The 26149-nt window shown below is 50.3% G+C and overlaps 2 protein-coding genes across 2 annotated transcripts in view; both read right to left on the reverse strand.

The window, feature by feature from the left end:
• Positions 1 to 17425, reverse strand: part of LOC149370973 (uncharacterized) — a 210493-nt gene extending 193068 nt beyond the window's left edge. Inside the window, exon 1 of the mRNA XM_089567864.1 lies at positions 13352 to 17425. Coding sequence (XP_089423990.1) covers positions 13352 to 16684 — 3333 coding nt within the window. The 5' untranslated portion in view covers positions 16685 to 17425. The remainder of the gene's footprint in view (positions 1 to 13351) is intronic.
• LOC149370972 (uncharacterized) overlaps positions 1 to 26149 on the reverse strand; it is a 422419-nt gene that overhangs the window by 380690 nt on the left and 15580 nt on the right. The window lies entirely within an intron of this gene.

Raw genomic sequence — 26149 nt, forward strand, 5'->3', positions numbered from 1 at the left:
CGTCCGTGTTCATATTTATAAAACTTGCAAGAGTCTGCACAGATCGGTATCGACAACGTGGTACGCACCTTCCAAAACTAACCCCCCCCCCCCCCCCCCATCCCTTTGTCTATCAACAGAGAACGACAACAATAAATGCACGGAACGTAGGACCAGAACCTGCTGAGATTGCTGTTAAAGCGCGAACTAAACGATATAGCTGCAGCGTACGCAGTGCTCTCCACCCTCCCTACAGGCCGGCTTCCGAGCGATGCATGGAAGTAGTGAAACAAAGCGGTCCAACGCCACCGGCGTCGGCCGAACGGCCGAAAAACACCGGGGAAGAAGAAAGATGCGAACGGGAGGAAACGGAGGTTGTACCAACCGATTCCGGTCTCAAAGCGGACGGCGGACACTGCCCACGAAATCGTTCGCTTTGCTCACTGGCCCCGACGCCGCTATAGCAGTCCTATAGAACAGCCCGCCGCGTGATTTCGTACCTACGTTCTTGTGTTTGCTGTAAATCGGTGCCGCTACTGCTTCCCTCCTCGCAAGCCTCCGAGCGCGAGTTGTTCGCAAACCTTACCCCCCTTTCATCCACCTCCTCCTCCTACCCCGCTTCTTCGCGTTCCGTTATTTTCTCTCCCTTCGCCGCGCGCATCCAGTCTCCCCCTCCTCCATCGTCCTTCTCACCGCTGACGACGGAGACGACCTTCTTTTTCCGGTCCGGTTGTTTCGACGGTAATGCAATTTCTCGTCCTTGCTGGAAACGGTTTTATGTCCTCCCGCGATGCCGGTTGTTCAGCCCCCCCCCCCCCCCCCCCCCCCACACACTTCTCTCTGTGTATACACTACGAGCATCACTCGATATAAGCGGCCGCTGTTTGCAGCGTGGGACGCCATCTATTCAACTCTTTCCTTGTTTCTTCTCTCGTTTCTCTACGTTGTATAACCCCGTGTCTTTCTCTTTTTTTTATTTTACCTTTTTTTTTGCTATCACGGCGTCGTTCTCGAGAGCGCATTTCGGCTCCCCTCCTCTTGAAATGATGAAAGGGACGCGGCGGCCTTTGGAGAGGATCTCGACACAACACCGAAGAGGATTTTTCTCAACTCGAGCAGTTCTTAGATCTTCAGGACGACCTGCCGTTTATCCTTTCTCTTCCCTTTTCTTGTTTCTCTTTTTACTTTTTTTTTGCTGCGTTTTATTTTCAGTTCAGCTTCACATTCGAGAGCACAGCTAAGCCCTAAGTGCGGTCACAGGAATGTGAAGTGCGGATAAGTATAACGCAAGATGTACTTTACGCTGATCGTTGTACACGATGTTCCCTTTTTTTATTTATTATTTGCATCGCCGCGCACGCGCTTTAAGGGTTTCCTTTTTTGTTTGCTTTATTTTCGGCTGTCCCTTGACCTGCTGCTGCCTTCGTGGCGCAAGGCAGGAAGGTTCGAGTCGGTCAGCAGGGACGACGATGTTCTGTCGCAAGAACTTTCCTCTTGATGCGACCTCTTCGTAAACGCCAGAACTGAACGGCCTCTTGGTCTTAACGACGAGCGGTTGCGGCATGAGTGCAGGAGATGAAATTCATCGACTCTGCCGCAGCGCCCTCTAGATGACGTGCCGAACATAGCCATACAAGTTTTGCGTAAGAGTCGTTGTGGGACGAAGCAATCTAAAGCGCATGGACCCGTGTATATGAGAGACTGTATAAGCGTCGTAGACCAAAAATAAAATTTTCTCATCGGCAGTTGACGACAGGGGCTTAAATGAATTTGCTCCTGGGAGGGTCCGGTGTGAACGCTTCTAGCCTTTCTGTCTTTTCTCATTTTCTTTGACTTATTACTTTTTTTTCTTGCTTTCTGCCTCCAACGAATATCATGACTGGCACGGCTAAGATGATTGCGTCGCTTCAGCGGTGATCGACCCTCAATGGCGGCTCACATGCGAAACATGTACCTAAGGAATTTCATTCCTGATTGCAGCGATGTCCACGGGCGGCAACGTATATCTATATATTGCTTAATTTTGACAAACGACACATGTTGTAACCGCTTTCAGATGGGCTCTCAGTTTCGTCCTTGGAGTTAGCGTTGCTTTCACTTCTCGCTTTTATGCAAATGCTTGCTCACAGTGGCTAACGAGAAAAGAAGCTTTCACGCGCCAGCTATAAATAAAAGAAAGGTTGGAAAAGAAAAAAAAAAAGAATTCGTTTTTTGGTTGCGATCGAACTCTTTTAGTCCCCCCTTCCCTCGTCGGTGTGCACTGTATGCGGGCCAGGCAATACTTAACGACTTTTTAAGCTTCCTCTTGAAACCTTGCACCCAGCGAACGATGTTTTCAGCCGGGCAGTGCCACAGACGACGGTATGAGAGCGGATTATCCCATTCGTCTAAGTTTGTACCCCGAACTTTAAAATGCTGCCCATCGGCTGTCTGCACATATCCGTTTGTGGCTCCGTGTTAGTTTAACACACACGACAGAGAAAATGAAATACTCTAGCGCCCGCCGATACCTTCAGTCATGACGTGAGAAATGAGCCCGCGAGAGGTTCAGCGCACGGCCACTATGCGGCACCGCTGTCTCTCTAATCTGGATAGATTAGACGTTCATTTACTGAACCTGGTCGCGCGGCCACCATCCCAGTTTTTCGTCTGTCTTAGTCCTTCCAGGTTAACCCTGGACTGCCGAGATCCAAGGGAGAGCGAAGAAAGAAAAATAAGTGAAACATAAGAACAGAGTCTGTCGGAAGGGGCGCTGCGCAGCAAGAACTATACCGAAGCAAGTGTACCAGCAGGAGCACAGCCACCTGAACGGCGAGTATACAGGCCGCGGGAGAAGGCCGCAGGGCGCTTTCATAAATTCTGATTCAGCGTGTGGGACCACCGGGGGCCCAGGCTTCCCTCGTCGCGGCTCCCCGGGGGCCGCGGAACCGGCTATGGATGGCTAGAAGCCGAGACGCCATCCATAATGCCTTACCGCGGAGAGCAAGAAGATGGCGCTCGAATGCCAAACTGAAAAAAACGCTCATACACCGGCGGCTCAGAGGCTGAACGGAGAGAAACAGGAGACGTGGGGGTGGTGTTGGGGGAGAGAAGGTGAACAGGAGGAGATGGTCAGAGGAATATCGGCAAGAACCCTCCTACGGAGCTCCTGCGAGAGGGCACGGCGTAGGTATAGCACCGACTGTCCGCCACTTCGCCCCGCAGGGGGGCGCGCTTATGTTTCTTTCAAATCGGCGTGCTCTCGCAGCTGATACGTGCAAACGGCGGCTGTTCTCGCTAGTTTTTGCGCACCGACGTGCGAGATTCAGAAATCTGTGTTGCCTTTGCCAGCCGCGCTCTTCCGAATCGCCGAAGTTGGTTGCGCGGACGTGCAGCGCTCGGCTCTAGAGTGGCGAGCCGGCAAGTTCTTTATTTTTCTCCGTAGGCCGATTTCTACGCTTCCACGCATTCTTTTTCTTTCTTCAAGCCCGATAGAAGGTTATAGGCGCACGCGAGTGCTTGTAACCGTGAGATGCGACCGGAGCTAGAAGAGGGATAATAACCTTGTGTGCGACAGATTTTGCTATATAACTGAATCTGGCGGCTAGGACGTGAACGCAGATGCTAAGGACTCTTGTACGTCTTGAAAAGGTTTTCCTGGTGTGAAAACTTCTTGCGTGAAAACACACGCCGAGCCTGTGCAGCCGCCGATACTCCATCTTCCGCGACATACTGCCGGGGTCGCCCTCTCCGCCTGCAGGGATTTTCTCTTACAGTAGAGAAATGTGGCATTGATTCTGACTCCATTCCAGCCATATACACGGAGCTGTCTTGGAACGTCTGCACTCAACCAAGCGCACCTGCCAACTGACGCCGAGCCCGCCATCGCACTCGACTACGTCACGTGACCATGCGCACCTGCAAACTCGACGTCACACGTCGTCTCCTGACGTCACGCACTCCGGTGACCAATCAGAGCTCGCCCATGTCACCTGCCAGCAGCTATCTGCCAGCTCGTCGATGCCACGCGGTCTCATGACGTCACACACACCGTCGACCAATCAGTCGCGTGATCATGTGACGTCATCACTGTCTCGACCAATGAAATAATTTTATGGCTAACCATGCCGGGTTTTTTTTCCTGTGACGAGGTTATTAATGCTGGAGACCGGACACTGGAAACTGAAAATGTAATAGACCTTTCCCTAAAACGCCTTTCGGATGTTGAAGAAAATAAAAAATAAGCAGACACTGGAGCGTCGAGGTCCCCGGCACACGAAGAAAAGAACTAGCGAAGAAAGCTCTGCCTGTTTCCCTTTTAGGCATAGTCCAACGGCTGGCAACAAGCTATCCGGTTCTTCGGACTAAAGAGGAAAGCGAGAGAGCACCCAGCCAGCCATTTTGTTCTAAAGAGAGTCGCAGGATCATCTCTCCAGCGTAAAACAAAATAGAGGGAAGAACAAAAACGAAGCGAGGCCAATAAAGTATCACTCCAGTCGCTCGCGACAGCCAAATCTGCCGCGTGGCGTGCTGGCATACGTTATATCATGGAGGAAGAAAAACTAGGAGGGAGCATGACGTCACAATCTTGAAGCCTAGTCATAAAAAATATAATAAAAAGCATCATGGGAAATAGGCCCTCACGTGACAAGGCAGCGGTAGCTCTTAGCCGGATTTCGGTTTCGGTTTCGCTCTCTCGCTCTACGAGCAACTGCGCGACCATCTGCTTGTGTTCACTGACGGCTCAGTGGTGAGCGCAAACTGCTCGCTCGCCGCAGCGGCCACCACCCCCGAGCGACGCGTGCGATGACTGCGGCGCCGTGGAGACCACATGCTCCTTCGCTGTGCCGCTTCTGCAGTGCCGCGTCGCAAGATGCTCGCGGCCTACAGGGCGCTGGGAATCATACCGGACAGTCTCGAAGCGCTCCTGTGGCCGCGCGGCAGTGCGCACACCCGTGACAGAACAATGGTGAGCCTCTGTGCGTTCATCGAGCAGGCGGGCTTGACTTCCCGCTTGCTCTTCGCCAGGTAGTGCGCGCGTGACACGAACGCTCCGTGGGTGCTACCTCGGACGGTATACGCGGCCGGGTGCCCCACCCCGGCCGCTATAGTGCAGTGTGCCGCGCGCGCGATTAGTCGAGACAGGACGCTACGTGCGCGCGGCTACGTAGTACATACAGTTTACTTCTTTTTGTCAGTGATTGTGCACAGTGGCCGGGAGAGCCAGCGCAGGGGCCGACGTAAAGCCGCCGGCACTCTCTGTCGACAGCGAAAGTAATACTTCACTGCTGCATTTCACGTCGGAACCGCGTATGTGCGCGAGCGTATTCGGCGCGACTTATGCCTCGAGAACAGCGGAGAACGGCGGGCCCATGGGCGAGCCGAAGTCCGCCTGCCCGAGAAACAGAATCGTGCGCAGCGCGCCGGAGCGCTCGTTAAACACGTCCGTCCGCCGCGAGCGCTCTGGAAGCCATTGCGCCCTTTTTTAGAGGCTAGTTTTCTTCGACTTCTCTCGAGTTCTCCGCTTATAGCATGCGCTGAAATAAACGCTCCGTATGTGTGTATAACGACGAAAGGAATTCCTCTCCATTCTCTTTATGAACCACAGTTGAGCAGTGACGATCGAGGCCGTAGCTGCACCCTTTGATGAAAAGTTTACCTGCAGTTTTCTACAGCGCACATAAAAACTCGAGTGTAATCAACAGAAGTGTTGAGACGCGGAGCCTTCAGACAACCTCGAGCTCGGTACGCATTCCGCCAAAGCTGCAACACAGGCGCTGCGCTTCTGCGCTACATCGGAGCACGAACGTTCACTAAAAAACACCGCTGATTGGCAGTCTGGTAACTGTGGAGGGCCCATTTCCCAAGAGCCAGTGCGCAAAAGGGCCCTCGGCAGCGGCGTCAGAGGAGGATGGCTTGCAGAGGCTGAGCGCACTCTCTCCTAGTTTTTTTTCCTCCATGCGTTATATGACCGGCACTGTTTACGACAGAACGAGCGCCGAAAAAAAAAAGGCAGCAAAAAAAAAAAGAAGAAAAGCGCAGGAAAGGAGGAGAAAGAAAAGATAGCGTGAGTGCGACGTATACGGTAAAAAGGCGTGGACGCAACGCTTCTTAGGGATATGTTTTATGAGCAGCATATACCAGTAGCAGCATGAGGGCGGATGCATGCATGTATAGTATGGCGAAGACGGCGCCCCCTATATTGTATACACACGCACGCAACGTGCGCGCTGCGTGACGACGCACACCTCGCGTTTCTTCAGCGCCGCACTTTATCTTCTCCGTACTGATAGACGAAGACTAGAGGCGCTAAACTATAAGGACCCGACGAAATGCTGAGCTCCTCTTTCGGAGACGCTTCTCTTTACGTTCCCTTTTTTTACGAGCCGCTGCTGCTCCCGGGTTAAAAAGAAACCAGAGGGACATGACGAGGACGACCAAGAGAGAAAGAGTGAAAGCAAAAAAAAAAGAGAAAAAAAAACACTACAGGCGATATTCGCAGGAATGCCGCCGTCGCTCGCTTCTTCTCTTCGACATAACTTTTTCTTCTTTCTTAACCCGGGACGATCATTCGCGGCGGGCGGCAATCCCAGGTCCTTTGCGAAGCGTCCGCGAAGAAACGCGCATATACAGGAGGAGACGAGACGACGAAGCTTCGTCGAATCTTTTTCTCCCATGCAGACTTTCGCCTCCTTCCTCTGTCTTATATCTCTCGTCCCTTCACGTTTTACGAGCCGGTTAAGTAATCCTCGGGCGTCTTTAGCTCCGCGACGACGGATGCCCGCACGTCAGGCGAGGTCCTCTCTTTATTCGCGAAGAAGACGCCGTCAGAACTGAGCTGTAGCCGCCTGCCTGTGACGAATTTATTTCGTCTCCTCTCTTCCCCCAAAGGTGTCGGTCGGTTGGTCGCCGCTGTGCCGCCAGGCTCACTGCCTTGTCTGCAGCCCCCGGGCGAAACATTATCGCCAGTCCGTTTAAAAGCCAGCCGTTCGCTCTTTCTCTCTCTCTGAGTCGCAAACTTTGCAGCGTTGCTCTTTATTCCAAGAACTTACCTGTTCCCGTCTCTCAGTCGCATTAACTCAAAGCAGAGGAAGCTGAAAATTCACTCCTATAATTTTACATAACTTTAAAACCAATTTATAACACAGTTAAACAAAAATAAATAAAGTAAGCCGAGCATGGTGGCAACTGCCACTACTCTGCTTCAAAGGGGACGCTCCTATCTTCCATCCATCCATCCTATAGCAAGGCGTGCCGGGGTCGAATCTATTGTTATGCAAGAAGGTGTGACTAATGGTTTCACACTCTCGGGAAAACCTCTGACAGAATCAATGCTATAGGCTTAGGACACGCTAGCGCTATACATTTGTCGATGCGCCCTGGGGGATGGTTGCAGGTTGCCTTGGAGATTTTTATAAACACGATAGAAACCGCTATACATATTCCACATACGTGCGTGACTTCAACGACGTCTTTCACGAGAGTAAAGTATGCATACACCTCGTTTGGAACAGAAGTAAATATATGAACCTGGTGAAGAGACTGAAGTCGATGGATACGGCCAGGGCGCTGAGTGAATACTTTTACGCATAGAGTGCGTGTGAGTTTTGCGTAAGTTTTTCCTTTCTTTTGTTCGCCTTTTTTTTTTCTTCCTGTCACCAAATCAATAATGTTTATCCAGAGCGTGACAATCGATTGAAAAAAAAAATGACGTCAAAGTAGATTTGCGAGTGCGCGTGTCAATCGATTTGAGCTGACGGCGTTCGGACTGGCACTCACTCGCTTATTGTAAGTAGCGAAAAGTTCAAGGCAGTAGAGGCGCCAAGCAGATTGAGAGCATTTACACTGCAGTGGATACAACGCTCTGCATAATTGTAGCTGGAGCAGTTCCATCATGAATTATTTAAGGCCACGGGGGTTATTTCGATATTATTTATTTATTTATTGATACTGCGATGTTTTGCAAGACCTTCGCAGGGTGGGCACACAATATAGAAATACATAAATGCTGGAAACAACAAAACGATCTCAAGAAGAAGCAAACAATTCAAGAACAATTGATCAACAATTTAAGATCAAGAACACAATTGCAAAAAGTACAAACGCAACACAGAAATGTAGCGGTACGACAATATAAAAAAGTTAAAGGTGGCTTTCAAACCTATTTAGTGAAGTTTCGGTTACTGCATCATTAGTTAGATTATTCCAGTCTGTAATCGTTCTGGGGAAAAGGAGTACTTAAAGGTGTTAATTCCTGCGTTTAATGGTGTTACTGTAAAGTCATGGCGTTGTCTTTTGTTGTATCCTGAGGAGAACGATATAATATTGGATGCGTCAATATTGTACTGGCCTCTGATTAACTGAAAAAAGAATTTTAGACAACAGATGCGATTTCTGTGAGAGACTGGAAGCAGACCACTTTGATTAAGAAGTGCAGTGATAGATGTGCGGTTATATGAATTGTAAATAAACCATGCTGCTTTCTTTCGTAATTTAGCAATGTTAGATTTAGTCAAAGGACCCCAGATTATGACGGCATATTCTAAACATAGGGCGAATAATAATAATGGTACTTAAGTCAGAGCCTATGCTTTCTAATTCCTTCTCTCCTCACCTTTTTTCGCCTCTAACCACCCAAATAGACAACGGATGTGAAAAAAAAAAAGAAAAAACACCACAGACCTTATATGTGTAATGTCCTGCGCACTAGTACAGTGCGTTGACAGGTGCACTGTAACAAGTTGGCGGAGAGCTGCAGATATAGCTTCGGGCCAGGGGTGGATATGGCTTTCGCTGCACAGCATGCAGAGCGCTTAATTTGTGCCAAAATACGAGAGAGCCGCACGCTATACCAACAGGTACATCCTGTTCACCGCTAATTTCCGATGGAAAGCACTTAATCTAAGAGGAAGAGTTTTCCACTTTGTAAGGCAGTTTTCCCAATACTCTCAGTTGGTAAAACTTGCATTCATAACACGCCAAAATGAACTTTCACCACAAGCGCGCCTTATTATACCAGGTGTTTCAGGGGAGACTAAGTAATCATCAAAAATAGGTTTTTTGAGGTAACATAATGACTTTTTAAGCTTAGTATTGCCAGTGTTGGCCGACATCAGAAAACAGGTGAATCGTCTTAAGTAGGAAGCTGGTTAACTATTTGCTGATAACGAACTTTTTGACCATTGCAATTAGACGCCTAGTTGCAATTAGAGACTTGTAGCCGGTAGTTAGTAAGATCCATACCAGTTTTTAGAATTTCGAAAACCCGATTACCCTTGGCGTTGTGACTCGAAAAAGTTTGCCTTTGTTGACTAGTTACGTGCACTGGAAACGTTGCTTTGCCTGCATGCTTTTCGAAAGCGCATGTATTTTACCACGATGCACCCAGATTTTGTCGAGCCGCAGAGCCGAGGATAATCGCGTTTTCGAAATTCTGGAGATTGGTACGGCTATTACTAACGATCGGATACAAATCTCAATTTCCAACTAGTCGCCTAGCTGTAATTGTTGAAAAGTTAATTATAAGAAATTAGTTAACCAGCTTAGTACTTAAGACAATTCACCCTCTTTCCGGTGTCCGCCAACTCTTGCACTACTATACCGCGAAAGCCACATCTTCACGCAAGAAGCCTATTATTGAAAATTACTTAGTCTACACTGAAACACCTGGTATATACAATGCCCCACGAGAGTAACTTGCGAACAGTTTAGCTCCCAGGATAGGTTATTCTGTGTGAACCTTTTGAATACGGCTTGTTGGAGACGGAGGGGTCCTGGAGATGACTAACTCGTTTAGCCCCACAGGTACCGGCTCCGAATGACGTTGACGGACTGCGCTATCGAGGAAACTGTACAGAAGGGTTTATTCTACATATTTACAGATGAGAATCGAATGCAATGCTCCGATCACACAACATCCCGTTAAATACGGTTCGCGTTCCCCAAATCCCTGACTAGGGAACTTAGGTCGAATAACGTTGTCCAATCGGATGGGCCATTGATGACGCTGGCGGTACCACCCACGGCACGGGGCGGTGCTGAAGCTCTCTCGCTCTCTCACAGCTTGGGGGATGAGAAGGGGAAGACAGTCATCAAACACAGATGCGTCACCTTGACCACTGCCGCAAGTGTTCTGCGCGTTGCCTCCGTGGGAAAGCAGAATCCCGCAGTCTCCTCACAGGTGGTTTAACCTTCTCGAACTCCCCCGCCGGATGGCCGAAGCACGAGACCCCTTCGACACAGCGTCTTTCAATTAGCAGCCTCGCTCAGCGTGACCTTGCGTAGCATCATCCCGTTCGGTGAGCCGAAGGCCGACTCGGCCAACGTATACCGCTGTCCGCCGTGCTTCATGTGCATCTCTGCTTCCAGCGTTGCTGCTGCTGTCCCAAGTTCTCGCCACATCGTTGCCTAACGACGACACTCGTTTGACAGTAATTTCTCCCAGGCCCGTGGGAGACAGCGTCCTTCGATCGGTTCGGAGGTTCGGTGATTTGGAGAGCAACAACCCCCGTCCGTCGTCGTCTATGCTTCTGCCGCCGGCGCCAGGTCTCGTTGTCCACTCTTAACAGCTCGTCCGCGGCCCGAAAAATCTCGAATGGCCAGCGTTCACGACCGCTGGGCAGGAAGAGATGAGGCCGGAGTCGGGTGGAAGGGCTGGTTTCCAGAAATGGCATCCAAGCACGAACATTCAACAGAGAATGGCATCAGTGGACTGTTCCACAAGACAGGGCACTGACCCACAAGCAAGCGCTCGGAATTTGCCAAAGACCCACCAGGCTTCCCACAATGACAATAAATGTTTACTAAAACATTACTGAATTTTGGCGTAATTTTGGTGCCAAGAAAGCGCAAAATATCCCCTTTGAAATCGCCCAAGACGGACCGCTTGGGCCAAGGTTAAAAAAAGAAAAAGAAAAAAAAAACACACACACACAGTAGGTTGTCCTAATTTCTCCCGCTTAAAATAGTCGGCTTAAACCATCAGCATTTCCGTGCAGTTTTCCCTTCTTGTAACGCACCGAGAAATTGTACTGTTGGAGAGCTAGACTCCATCTGAGCAAGCGACCATTTTTGGGAGACATTTGTCGCAGCCAGGTTAGAGGGCAATGATCAGTCTCAAAGATGAACTTTGCGCCGTACAGGTAACACGACAACTTCTGTGCCGCCCAAACTAAACACGCGCACTCTTTTTCTGAAGCGCTGTACGCTTCTTCTCTACAGGTCAGCTTGCGGCTGACGTACAGAATCGGGTGTTCTTCGTGGTCGTCGCCCACTTGGCTTAAAGGGCCACGGACCACCCCAGCTCAGCAGACACTCTCTACCTCTCTTTCAGCGAGCCTCCTCTCCTTCCATTCCCTCCTCGAAATTCTTCTCTCCCGCTCCTCGTCGAGTAGGCTCGGCAAGGCAAAATCACCCCTTCCTTCTCCGACGTAAGCCGGAGGCGTGGTGTCTGTGGAGTGCGTCACGGGGCTATGTCATGGCCCCGCCTTCAATAGAATTCTTTTCTTGGTTTTTGCTGCTGGGGCTGAAACAGCGTCGTCGCATTTTCTCCGCACACTGAACGATCGAGAGGCGCGATCGGCTCGACCACCTAGACTTGTTAGCGAGCGCACCCTTTCATACATCTGTTTGTCATTCGCAGTTAGCGAGCCACCTTTTCATTTTTTTTTTTAGGCCTCCCCACCGTTTCACGAGCGGATGGGCGGAAGTCGTTTCTGTTCGAAACACACGGCGAAGTGCGGACCCGGCAACCGCCCGTTTGCTTTTCTTCATGTGTGTTTGTGTTCTGTGTGTTTGTGTCTTTTCTCCGCTCCGAAGCCCATGTCGTTCATTGGAGTCAGGGCGTACGCAAGATGCATGGAGGATAAGCGGTGTCTATGCGGAGCGCTCAAGTGGACGAGCGAGGGAAAGGCTCTGCTGCACTACTAATTAAAACCTTGTTTTGGGGGGCTCGCATAGAAGAAAAGAAACTGAGAAGGGAGCGCGCACGCAGAGCTTCTCGTGACGTGATCACGGCGGGGGGGGAGGGGAGGGGGGGGGCGAACCAACTCCCTCAGTTTTACTATTTTTTACTTTTTATGGCAAGGGTTCAAGGCTGTCGCCGCACGCTCCCTCCGCAGTTTTTTTTTTTTTTTCCTTCATGCGGGTTTGGAGGCATGAGCCAGAACAGAAGGCGCTGCGGAAAGCCTTGTGCAGACGACGCGACGCCAAGGCTACGCCCAACCTTCTCCCGTCAGTCAGAACGATGCACCAATGGAGTGCCTTTAGCGAAAGTAGCCACCCTTGACGTCAGCGGGGTGCAGAGTAGTGGGCGGGGCCCGTTTTTGAAGGAAGGAAAGAACGAACGGGCTTTGATTTGAATTTTCGCAGCTTTTCGGGGCGCGCATGGCTCTAGTATTTTGCAGAGGTTATCTTCGATGCCTCATCTATGCAGTGGGCTTGTTTTTCAAAAATGTCCGGACCCTGGTCAGTGGCCCTTTAAAACAGCACCCAGTCCTCTATCACTGGCGTCACACTGAACTATAAACTCCCTACCATAGTCAGGGGTCCGAAGCAAAGGTCGGGACACGAGCGCTTCCTTCAGGCTCCGGAAGGAGTTTTCTTTTAGGTCATCCCAGTGTACGTCACTGGGTGCTCCCTTTCGTAAGGCGTCAGTTAAGGGACTTGCCCGCTGTGAGTAGCTCGGTATATACCGCTGGTAGTATCCAACCAATCCCAAAAAGGAGCGAATGTCTGTCTTCGTCCGTGGCTGCGGAAATGCCGCTATCGGGGCAATTTTTAACTCGGATGGGCTCCTAGTTCCCTGGCCGACAACGTGGCCCAAGTAGGACACATGAGCGCAACCAAACCTACACTTTTCCCTTTTCAACGTCAGTCCGGCCTGTCGCAAACTAGAAAGCACGCTCGTTAGGTGCTCTAGATGCTCTTCCCAGGTGTCCGAAAAAATAGCGACATCGTCTAAATAGGGGAGCGCAAAGCCCTGCATATCCTTTAGTACGATGTCCATGAGTTTCGAGAAGCTGAAGGGGGCATTCTTCAACCCAAAACTAAGCATTAAGGGTCGAAAGGTGCCTGCTGGCGATATGAAAGCAGCATACCGGCTCGCGCTCTCCGAGAGGGGAACCTGCCAATATCCGCGCACGAGATCGAGGGTGGAAATGAATTTTGCGCCGCTCACCCTTTCTATCCTTTCCTCTATATTGGGAATCGGGTAAAGCTGATCCTTGGTAATCGCATTCAGCTTTCTGTAATCCACGCATGGGCGAGGATCCTTGCCTGGGGTTTCAACCAGGATCAGCGGTGAGGTATAGTCACTTTCCGCGGGCTCTATAACCCCTAACATTAACATGCGCTGAATTTCAGCTTCCATTACCTCTTTTTGCCGTGGGGATACCCTGTAGGGCTTCGACCGAATCGGCTCATCAGACGTGAGCTCTATTTCATGTGTCAGGAGATGTGTCTTTCCTGGGCGGCTGCTAAATAGATCGGCGAATTTACTCAACAACTGCTTTAGCGCGTCGATCTGGGCCGAGCTTAGAAATTCTGCACCTATGGAAAGAGCCAGGATGTTCTCCATGGCGCCACTAGCGCCAGCGCTTTCTTTCCAATCTGGACTCTCGCCGTCCGGCTCTTCCGGTTCATTTAGCGTCAGATTGACGATCCCGCTACGTTCCACGAACGGCTTCATCAGATTGCAGTGATAGATTTTCACCTGCTTTCCCCTGCCTGGAACCTTTAGCGCATAATTAGTGTCTGAAAGTTTCTGCAAAACCTCCACTGGACCATCCCAGTGAACTTCTAGCTTGTTCTTTCTCGATGGCCGGAGTATCATCACGCGATCGCCCACGGTGAAAGCTCGAAGGCGGGCGTTTTTGTCATAATAGACCTTGGCGGCCTCCTGGGCAGTTTTCATATTTTGGTTTACTAACTCCCTTGTATCGTTAAGGCGGTCCAGTAGCTGAAGCACGTACTCAACCACTGTCTGGTTCTCTCCTGTCCCTTCCCACATTTCTCTCAGCATTCGGAGGGGAGAGCGGAGGGTTCTTCCGTATACAAGTTCTGCTGGGGTGAACCCCGTGGCTTCGTGGGGCACTGTTCGTAAAGCGAACAGTGTGGCCGGTAGACAGTCCTCCCAGTCGGCTTTGTGCTCGTAACAAAGAGCACGTAACACCCGCTTCAGCACCGAATGCCACTTTTCTACACTGTTAGACTGCGGATGATACACCGAGCTGTGTAGCATTTTTACTCCGCACCTTTCTAGGAACGTGGTCGTCAAAGCGCTTGTAAAGACTGTCGCCTGATCGGCCTGGATTTCGGTCGGAAATCCTATGCGCGCGAACACCGACAAAAGAGCGTCAACTATTTCTGCGGAGCTCAAATCCTTCAATGGAACTGCTTCGGGAAATTTTGTGGCGGGGCAAAGCATAGTGAGCAGGTACTTATAGCCTGACTTTGTTTTAGGCAGCGGGCCTACTGTGTCTATTACAAGCCGGCGGAAAGGTTCCGAGATCAATGGCACAATTTTTAGTGGAGCCTTCCATGTCTCTCCCGGCTTGCCCACGCGCTGGCAGGCATCGCACGATTTCACGTAGCGTTCTGCATCTTTGAAACATCCTGGCCAGTAATATTCCATTAACAGCCGCTCCTTTGTTTTATTGATTCCGAGATGTCCTGACCAGCCATTACCGTGGCAGAGACTCAGAATATCCGCTCGGTACCTTTCAGGCACGACCAACTGATCAAGTGTTTTGCCTTTTCTGTCCTGATAGTGTCGGTACAGTAAGCCTCCTTTCTCATGCATCGTTATGTTGCGTCTCGCGATTCCCTCTTCGGCTGTAAGGCGCAATCTTTCCAATGTAGGGTCCTGTTTTTGTTCTTTTATTAGGGACTCCCTGTTCACCTGCAGAAGGCGATCAAAGTTACGCGAAGCTGGAGATAAAACGGACCCTTCAGCCCTCTCTGCCTCATTTACCGACTCAGTGATCGAAGTGTCTGGTCGCTCATCTGCTCGGTCATCCGTCTGCCTTTTATGCCCTGGTGGCTCTTCACCCTCCTGATTGGCTTCCAACGATAAGTTGGCTGGTGCATCTCTAGCTACCTGAAGTTCGGGAATCTGGCTCAATTGAGACGCGAGCTGGAGAGTTTTAGACCTTGTCAAAGCTTGTATCACCCCACTTCCGAGTTTCTGGCCTCTCTCGCGTAGCAATTGGTCGGATCGATTCGAGAAAAGGTATGGGAATTGAAGTGGCACGGCCTTCGAAACTGCGGCCTCAGTTAACAGCTCTCCAAACGGCCCGCAAATCCTCACTCTAGCCATCGGCAGGCATACACTGTGTTCTTCTACCGCCTGTTTTATCCACGACACTTCCCCCGTGAAATCGTCCGCTGTAACATAGGACGGATGGACAACGTCCATCGTCGCGGCGCTATCACGAAGCACTTTGCAAGGTTTCCCGTTAACCTGCATTTCGTGCAAGTACGGCCTAAGGAGCTCTAAATTCTCGTCGCTATCATCGATGCACGAGAACACAACACGCTGCTTTGGACATTTGGCTGCAAAGTGCCCGACACGATTGCAGTTGTAGCAACGCTGTGGCCTACTAGCCTCGAACTCTCTTTTCCCGGCTTTGTCTGCTCCCTCTCTCTTTGACTGTTCTTCTTGCTTTTCTGGCGCTTTCTTTGACGCCTCCGACTGTCCAGAACTTCTAGCAAGCTGCTTCTTTCGGCTAGGTCCTTGATCTCGCATTGTGTTTCGAGCGTGTGACGCACCCCCTTCAGTGCTCAACCTTCTGCACGAAACGTACTCCTCTGCCAGCTCAGCGGCTCTTTCAACTGTGTCGACCTTTTCCCTGTCTTGAACCCACAGTTTCACTGCTTGTGGAATGCTTCGGTAAAATTGCTCAAGGCAAAAACACTCGATGATTTTGTCTCGGCTTTCGTAAACCTCAGCTCCTTTTAGCCATTCTAGCAGGTTAGTCTTAAGGCCATACGCGAAATCCGGATAGCCCTCGCTATCGTTTTTGATTGTGCTCCTGAAGCGCTGTCGGAAAGCTTCGGCTGAAAGCCGGTATCTTTTCAGCAGGCTGGCTTTTACCTTGTCATAATCTGCTGCGTCTTTCGTGCTAAGTCTCGCTATGACTTCAGCTACTTCACAAGGCAAGAGGGTCAGAAGCCGTTGTGGCCATGTACTGCGAGCAAAGTTCTCTCTTTCACAAGTTCTCTCAAAATTGCCCAGGTACAGTCCTATGTCCCGACCAATTTCATACGAATGCATGTACCTGTTCATTCGATACGATTCTGCATCGCTTGCTCTTTCAGGAGTTCCGGCTCTCGCACCAACGCCCTCTTTTTGTTTTTCGTTTTCAAGCTGTCTACGCTTTAGATCCCTTTCAGCGTTTTCAGCTTCCCATTTTTTTCTTTCTTTCTCTTTTTCCCACTCCCGATCAGCTTCCTCTTTACGCGCTTTTTCCTCTGTGCGCGCTTTTTCCTCCTGTTCGGCTTTTTCTCTACGGGCTTTTTCTTTTTCCTCCTGTTCGGCTTTTTCTCTACGGGCTTTTTCTTTTTCCTCCTGTATCAAGTTCCATGTAACTTCTAGGTGATCGTTATCCTTGACGTGTTTAAGAATGATTTCGCCCAGTTCAATTTTGGTTACTTTGTTCTGAACTTCCACTGACAGTTCCTCGCATATCAACAGCAAGTCCGACTTCAACAATCTCATTAGGTCCATTGTGACGCTTTCTCCGCTTTGGCTCTGCTAACTAAAAAAAAATGCCTTGAGAATAACCCTTCTCAAATGACAAACCCTTGATTCCCAGTCAAGATTTTTCTCTGAATCTAAAGCCTGGCGAATCCCATAGCAAAAGCCAAAACGCTCACCCGTGGAGAAAGCACGATGTCGCACGGTCCATCCCAGCTGCTGCCAACCAGTGTTGGAGACGGAGGGGTCCTGGAGATGACTAACTCGTTTAGCCCCACAGGTACCGGCTCCGAATGACGTTGACGGACTGCGCTATCGAGGAAACTGTACAGAAGGGTTTATTCTACATATTTACAGATGAGAATCGAATGCAATGCTCCGATGAGTCCGATCACACAACATCCCGTTAAATACGGTTCGCGTTCCCCAAATCCCTGACTAGGGAACTTAGGTCGAATAACGTTGTCCAATCGGATGGGCCATTGATGACGCTGGCGGTACCACCCCCGGCACGGGGCGGTGCTGAAGCTCTCTCGCTCTCTCACAGCTTGGGGGATGAGAAGGGGAAGACAGTCATCAAACACAGATGCGTCACCTTGACCACTGCCGCAAGTGTTCTGTGCGTTGCCTCCGTGGGAAAGCAGAATCCCGCAGTCTCCTCGCAGGTGGTTTAACCTTCTCGAACTCCCCCGCCGGATGGCCGAAGCACGAGACCCCTTCGACACAGCGTCTTTCAATTAGCAGCCTCGCTCAGCGTGACCTTGCGTAGCATCATCCCGTTCGGTGAGCCGAAGGCCGACTCGGACAACGTATACCGCTGTCCGCCGTGCTTCATGTGCATCTCTGCTTCCAGCGTTGCTGCTGCTGTCCCAAGTTCTCGCCACATCGTTGCCTAACGACGACACTCGTTTGACAGTAATTTCTCCCAGGCCCGTGGGAGACAGCGTCCTTCGATCGGTTCGGAGGTTCGGTGATTTGGAGAGCAACAACCCCCGTCCGTCGTCGTCTATGCTTCTGCCGCCGGCGCCAGGTCTCGTTGTCCACTCTTAAAGGGTCCCTGAAACGGTGTCCATGCAGGCAAGGAGAAGTCGAAGTATTGATAGACATTGAACGATCCATCATCCTACCGCAAAAATTTTTGATCTACCTTGTGTGGAACCAGAGATAATGACTGTTAAAAATGACCACCAGCCTTTTCCCTCTCAACTCGTACACCGGAGCGGACCATAAAAAAATAAAGATTACAGGCCGGGACCATGCTCCGCCCACAAATACGTCATCGACGAGATCGGTTTGTTTACTTCCGGTTGACGCGCTCTTTCGCTCGCTCGCTTCCCCGCTGTCTGCTGTGTTCACCTGTGTCTCGCAACCGTCGCTGCGGCTTCTCTCGTATTATGGACCCCGAGCTGAAGGAACGACTTTTGCGGATGAATGCCGAAATGGGATTTCAGCCTTAAGGCGGGGACATATGTGCGAAAAGTGTGTGCGATTCGCTGCGGCGCGCCGTTGTGAACGACGTCGTAACGACCGATCGCAGCTCGTCTCCTGCGTCCAACCTGCTGGATGTCAACGACGAGCCGCGCGCTGAAAACGCAACGACGGGAAGCGGGAGCCAATACGAGCGCGGAGAGCGGCAGCGTCATGGTGCCGTACAGCGCGCTGCTCAGGGCGCTCGGGGCCGAGCCACGCCGGACCGGCCTGCCAGCCTTGATGCCGGCCGCCGGCGACTGAAAAACGCGCTAGTATTGTTTGTTCTCGTCCATAGCAAGCCCTTGGATAGATGCATGTCAAAAATGCATAATTTCTGACGATCGTTGGCCAATACCGAGTTGCTGGTAAAAGTGATGACTGCGATACAAGCAAATTTCATCCCACAGCCGCTTTGGTGCTGCTGCTACTTGGTGCGGTTCGCCTACCGTCTGCTAGCTCCGTTGCTGAAGGCATTGTGGAAATCGAACATATCTTTTATTATGGGACGAGTTCGCAGTAAAGCGATGTGAATAGTAGGCCTTTTATTATAGCGCAGGCGACTTCCGAAGCGCCGTCAGCTGCGGTTTCAATGCGAAACCAGATAAGCCTAGCGACGACTAGGGCAGCCTGGGACCAGCGCGCAGTTCGTCGCGCGGCGTTGCCGCAGGCGGTGTCGTTGCCGAAAGATCCACTTTTGCACAGACATATTTTCGTTGCTCGAATCTAGGAAGCATCCTCTCTGGTATCATGGCTGTTTTGCATTTTCTTGTGCGAACGTGATGCACGCCGAGCATGCCGGCCGGCCGGCCAGCCTGGATCCCGTCTGCCGGCGTCATAAAAACGAGCTAAAGTGTGTTTTTGACGTAAATAATAAACCCTGGGATAAGAAATGTGAAAAATGTGTCATTTTTGAGGATCGTTGACCAATACTGAGCTGCTGGTAAATGTAACGACTGTGATACGAGCAAATTTCTTGCCACAACCGTCTCGCAGCTGCCGTTGGCCCGACGTGGGATCCGGCTCGCCTGGCGCCCGCTCGCTTCGCTGCTGAAGGAGTCGCGGAAAGTGACCATACTATTTTATTGTGAGATGATGCTGTTGACTGCAAAGCGATGTGTAGAGTAAGCCTTTTATTATAGCTCAGGCGACTTCCGAAGCGCCGGCCGCTGCAGCTTCGATGCCAAAGAGGCAATAGGCCTAGCGACGACTACGAAAGCCAGGCAGCAGCAGAGCTCGTCGCCCGGAGCGCCCGCGAGCGGTGCCGTTGCCGAAAGCTCGCAACATAAGCAGGCATGCTTTGTCGCTGCTCGAGAAGTATTTCTGATAACAAGGCGATCTTGCCTTGTGATATTTGTACACCATCCCAAGCAGCGCTCAGGCATTGCTGCACGGCGGCGAAGTGCGACTGCGACACCTGTTGTGAGCGAAGCTTCGGTAGAGTGGCGCAGCGATGCTCACCGCTCCGTGTGTCCCTGCTTGTAGTGGGGCGGCAGTTCGCAAGCGACGATCGGTGCGGCGCGTTGGCCAAGTTTTTAAGGACACACCGTTCAGAAATCGGGCGCTGAATCCTGACGACGACGACAGATCGCTCACTTCCATCTTTCGGCAGACAGTACCGAAGGGCAATATCTTGCCGGTCCCTGGCTTTGCAATCAATGACGCAGCACGGCCGATTCATTTCGATTGAGCATGCGACGGAGGTCACGAAAGAAATCAGTAGCGCGGTGACTGAACCGCACCTCGATATTCGATTCGACGGCCACGCCGGCGGAGTGACACAAGCGGTACGAGCAGACGACAACAATGTAAACCGGAAGTGCAGTACTAATTTCTGACACCGAACACACAATAACTGCGTAAACATGCATATAAACGACCACTCTGCTTGCTGAAATGCGAAATGTTTCCGAAAAGAGTAAGAGTGTGAAGTATCTAGAGCTTCTAGTTTGTTAAATGCGTGATTTCACGTTGTCACCGCGAACCAATCATAGCCCAGCACTTGTGACGTAAAGAGTACAAACTGACGTAATGAGTACGGATTCGGGCGGAAGTTCACCGCCGCTGGTCGCCGCGAGGCTCGGGAGAGGTAGTTTTTGAAAATGTATTATAAATTATCTACTCGCCTTTGATGTATTGTACGCGGCATGAACGTTCAGTGGCCTATGCTCTACATAATGCAAGTATTTGTTTGCCAACCTCAGACACCCCTTTCAGGGACCCTTTAACAGGCTGTAGGCTTTCCATAGTAAGTGTTTCCACGCATTATTTTTTTTTTAATATCTATTTGGGCCGCTTCTTTTTTCGTCTCTTTTTATTTTCGAAATGCGACATTCTACGCAATGTTTTCTTTGTAAGCGCTCGCAATAAAGTACACCATTTTTCACGATATTTTTGTTTTATCCTTTCCAACAAATACGAAATAGTTATTTACGCAAGTCATGAAGTTGCGTATTAAAGCCTGTTACTCTTTCTATTTCTTTTTTTTTTCAATAGTCTTTTTCAATATCTCCTTTAAATGTCGGCAAAGGGTAACTCGATGCGTCAACGCGTGTTTTCTTTTTTTAACTGGCTAAGTATTTACAACTACTCCGAAACTTCAGTTGTTTTCTTTTTTTAACTGGCTAAGAATTTACAACTACTCCGAAACTTCAGTTTCCGTTTGCCCGATCGCCGGTGTATACTCTATTAAAAGCTGCTGTGTCGCCAGACTTGTCCATGCTAGCTGGCTACCCCTACAGTCTTTGGTTGGACTTACATTTACAAGAAAAGGCGGAGAGTCACGGCCTGAGTCACAATTCTCTGGTCTGCTACTCCGGACTGAGGGAAGGTAGATAGGGATAGAAAGAGGGTTATGATGTGGGATAATGGAGACCGAAGATGCGCGAGCAACTTTACACAACCATCTCCGAGCGCATCCGCTCTTCTGATCGTGTGAAACCGTAGCAGTGCAAGTCTCCACGTACTGCACCCAACTGCAAGGCATGAATGCGTGTCTGCGCACGTGAAACTCGTGAAGGCTGTATGCAGCATTCAGTCGCGTTGCCTAGGAGACGAAGAAAACTTTAATGGGAAGTCTCCTCTTCATTTCTCTCTCTCTCTTCCAATACCTCGTATGTCACGCGATTTAGCGCACTCAGTGAAATCAACCAAGGAGGAAACCGATACGCGATGCAAGTTCGATCGGAGAGAACGCTATCAGCTGCATGGGCGGGTTCGCGCCGCGGGCACGCACCACACGAGCCCCCGGCTCCGCCAAGACAGAACAAAAGCTGTCCTCCTTTCTTCCTCATTGGCTCCTGGCGTGGAGACGTATAGCGCGGAGAAAAAAAGAAACCGAATGCTTCGCGAGGAAGAAGTTTTTTACAATCAACAGATCGATGCCGTTTGGCGTGCCTGGTATACGCCTCTACCGCGCGCTCACTGAGGCACTGCTGAATCTGTCCCACGTTTTCTTTTTTTTTCTTTCTGGCTTTGCGGGAGAAAAGTTGTGATGTAAAGAAAACATGGGATCAGAAAGTAAAAGGAGAACACTGATGCCAGAGAAGACAGAGTATGGATCTCTGTCTTCAAGCAGAGCCCGAATTGAGCGGACGATATAGCTCGGACGACGATAGAGCGAGGCGGTCCAGAGCTGAGATTTGCAGAGCGATTTGTTCTGGCGCCCTCTACACTGTGTAGATTGCCGGTCCTGGAAGAAATATCACAACTATCCGGTTCGTTTTTTTTTTCTGCTTGCTATTTCCGCCTTCGTTTATCCTGATGCGACGTAGTCAATAGAAAAAAGGAAGGGGGAATTATAATGTCCTGTTAGAATAGCTCTCTTCTTCGACTTGTAGTTTTCGGCACAACGAGTGCAAGATGCGGCATGTAGCTTACTTAAAATACGAAAAACGATTTGACTGAACGCGAAACTGACGACTCTACGAAATCGTAAACACGTAACGCATCCTTACGGATTCCAGTTAGTTATACCTCACCTCACCTTACCTTATCTTAGCTTAGTGAAGACAGTTGCAGACAGAGACATCAGTGGTCAACTAAGTCGAGTACTCTAACAAAGTTTGACGAACATCATAGATCGTGCGCCCTGATTCTTGACGGCTTCTTAGTCGCGTTGACGCCTGACAAGTTCGAGAAAGGGTGCGTTTTGTCAAACGACGGTATCGATCCATTCGTTACGCGTTTCCTATTCAGTGTTTACCCTTCGTCCTTGGTTGAAGAAAAAGGCGCTCAGCCGGTGATCGATCGAAGATTCGGGGTACAGCAAAAAGACAAAACGGAAAGCTTTGAATGTTCGCCTCTCGCGATTACGCATGAGTGAGAATTTTGGACCAGCATGAGCGGCGCAGCGTCAAATGCACTCTTGACCTTGAAATTGACGTTTCCCGAATGAATTAGCAGCGGGTGGGAGTGCTAATGTCAAGTACGATAGTCGCATTTAACCAGAGCCGAAGTCACAACAACCAACGCAACACCGTGCTATATAGAAGCAAAATCTTTTGACCCCCTGCTGACAGGGACGTGAAGAACGTTTTTACGCACATGTATGAGTCACTAGAACACGCTGCAATGTATTTTCAGAGCGTGAGGCATGAAACCGGCAGCGAGCAGAGTTCAGTAAAGCAAGCAAACAAAAAAACAGCACGAAGCGGTGAGCACGTGCCCATAAACGAGAGCGAGTTCAGTCGAAGAGGCCTCACACACAGCACGCACAACATATGGCAGGCGGCAAAATACCTCTCAGCTATATTGCACATTCGGTTTTGAAAGCAAAAAAAGACAAAAGAGGACGAGATAATAAGAACAAAAAAGAAAGGGAAACACAAGTGAGAGGGAAAACTGCGAAAGTGACGGCAGAATTCATCGCCATCGAAGTTTCATGGCGACCATAAGGCATGGAGCATCCTTATATATATATATATATATATATATATATATATATATATATATATATATATATATATATATATATATATATATATATAGAGAGAGAGAGAGAGAGAGAGAGAGAGCATATGCGCTGTACAGATACTGGATGCACAGGCAGAAACGAACGAGCACAATTTCGCAAGCGAACCTCATAACAACGGCCCTACGAGACTGTTGCTGTCTTGGCGACATACATGAGTCACGCTCTGGCTGTTTGAGACAGTGAAGAGCGCCGCTCGAGCAAAGGCAGCAATATCTCCCCGCCTGCACTGTTGGTGCGTGGCGGTCGCTTCGTTCCTTTCCGCCAGCCAGGGCGACTCGGTGTCCACTGGCCTGTTGTCTAGCGCGCACCGTCGAGGAATGGGGGTTAGGGAGGCATATTGAGGCGGAGGACGAGGGGAGAAGTGCGAAGGGGGGAACGGCTCTCCGAATTGGCACATCCGTCGCGCCAGGGGAATCGTAAACGAATGGCCGTCACGTCGCAGGCTCCGAGAGCGCGCAGGCTGTCCACCAGAGAGGAGCAACGACCCCCGGAGCGGCTGGCCGTCGGTATACACGAGCACTACGTTTTGTGCGATGCCTGGCTTCAGTTCTGGCGCGAAGGTGAGCTAGTATAGACTCGCGCGAGTCTTAGAAGCAGGGCAGAGAGGAAGCGTTGGCGTTTAATAAAAAACTTCAGAATAATTACAGTCGCTGCTTGGGAAGTATATTTCAGCGGTGGAAGATATGGACATTCAATGCGCGAGACCGCCAACGGATGGTCTCATAGGGTAACAGAGCGGATCCGAAGTGAACGGTAAATGGGCCAGCGACGGCATAAAGAGAGGTGAGTAGATGAGATTAGGACATTTGCTAAAAGAGAGCGACCGCCCCTGGCACAGGACAGGTTAACTGGAGATCAGTGGGAATGACCTTCATCCTGCAGCAACACGGTGTTTGGTTAAAGAAGACCACGCCGATAGTGGTGATGGTGAAGAGGACACTCAAACGCAACTGACCACGGTCGGACTGCGATACTTCAAGACAACCCGCCGTGTTGCTGTGAACGTGGTCGCGACGAAGAGGTATGCGCAGTGCTTCCAGTCCAGGCTGACGCAGCACTCCGACACTTTTTCCCTGTGCTGGCGCTGCAATGCCGCGCTGCGACCCCAGAGAGGAAGCAAGCGCGCGCAGCCCAATCGGCGGGGCGACGCCACGCGCCTATGGCCTCTAGATGCTTTCTGGGCGCGGAAAAATATGCCCCGGGCCTGTTTATCGAGGACCCCGAGCGCGTCAACTCGTGGAGGCTATATTATACTGCGTGCTAAGGGGAAGGGTAGGGAAGGAAGGAGGCGAACGCACGTGGCTCCGCTTTTATTGCCACGGCGTGCCCTGTTATACCTAAACGGCGATGACCGGGCTGCGCGAACCCGTGCCCGACAACCCGTGCAGCGTCGGCAGCGTGCTGTTCGAATCGCGCAGGAAAGCATCCGTATCTCGGGCTGCGTTGTTATATACATAGTATATAAGTGCACCGGCCACGATGTGCACAGTATGCAGGGACTCATCGTATGAGGCAATGTATTGATTCAGCTAGGCAGGGTGATGCCACGTTTTAGAGTTCTGGCTTTCTTTTTATTCAGGGGGAGGGCTCCATGGCTGCTATCACTTCTCCGGGGATAAGGACAAAGTTGCAGAAGTTTATTTATTACAAAGCATGTTGGCTAGCAATTGGAGGCTGTTTTTATCAGTAGAGACACTGTCGCACTTCACTGACATACCGTTTTTAATTCCTTACCCCCCTCCCCACTCACTCACTCACTCACTCACTCACTCACTCACTCACTCACTCACTCACTCACTCACTCACTCACTCACTCACTCACTCACTCACTCACTCACTCACAGAGAAAGAAAAGTTTACTAGGCCAAATGCGAATTTGGTGCGCTCGCTCATCGGTTTTCACTTCGGTTTCAGTTCGAGGCTCGGTTGAAGAGATCACTGCGATAACAGCGCGTTCTGGATAGAAGTTGATGAGGACGACATCCAAAGCACAGCACGCATCCGCTGGAAAATTCGCCGCCGTGGGTATACGCCTTTAAGCCTGAGAGCATCATTATCATCGAGGACAACAACAATACCAGCGAGAGACTGGAAGTTCAAACACGCCGGATTTTGGACTTCGGCGATCATGCATAGTGGTCTAATTAATGCAGTGGCTAGCGAAGCTGATTCGTTGGCGCCGCCGCGGGTCCGAAACCCGCTGGCGGCCATATAGAGTGTTTTGCAATAAAGTGTTTTTGCATTGCTGGCTATAAAGCCTGCTGACAGGTTGCCACCTGACTCACCGTGGGAGGTGGGCCACATGCTAAAGGCTTTGGACAAGCAAACATATGAGAAATATGATATTGCGGGCCTCAGTGCTGGTGCACTGAAAAGGAGAACGCATAACGCAAGAGTGCCCGCTTCACAGTTCCCATGGGCCCAACCACTATAAGGTTACATGGAAGCAAGCGGGCGCTTCTTGCAGCGAACGTTTCCGCAATACGTCCGCAGATTGTGTGGTTCCTGGAGCAACTGGCAGTCTCGTTATCGTTCCTTAGAAAGCACCACTTGCAGAACCAGAATGTAAGCAGCGACAGCTATAGGCCCACCATGTTCTCAGTTGATAATAAAACTGAGCCCTTCACGAAAATGTCATTGGTTAACTACGTTGTCTAGTGACTATGAACTCGGCTGAACGTCAGGCTTGTGGAGTACGCGCGGACAGGTCCTGTTATGCAACGCAAAGTACTGGATGGAAAACTATACCAACGGGCCTTATCGGCTAGGAAACAAAGTGGAAAATAAAAATACCATCCCTGGTAATTTCTCAATAAGGTTCCCCTGACTGGCGCCCCATCTTTACTTTGTTTTAGGAGAAAAGCCGTTCGAGACAATCCCCGTTATGCGCCTTCATACTCTTATCGTTATTCCCTCGCTTTCTCTAAGTGACAGCGGACGGCACTTCGACGCTCCCTACCCATTGATACTTCACAGCATATCTCTTAGTGTCGACACAGGCAGGGTGTCCACTAAAAAAAAATAAAATAAAAAGGGTATCAAGTCGTCCCTGT

Source organism: Amblyomma mixtum, chromosome 1 (genome assembly GCF_055824585.1).
Source record: "Amblyomma mixtum isolate Tamu chromosome 1, ASM5582458v1, whole genome shotgun sequence".
NCBI lineage: Eukaryota > Metazoa > Arthropoda > Arachnida > Ixodida > Ixodidae > Amblyomma > Amblyomma mixtum.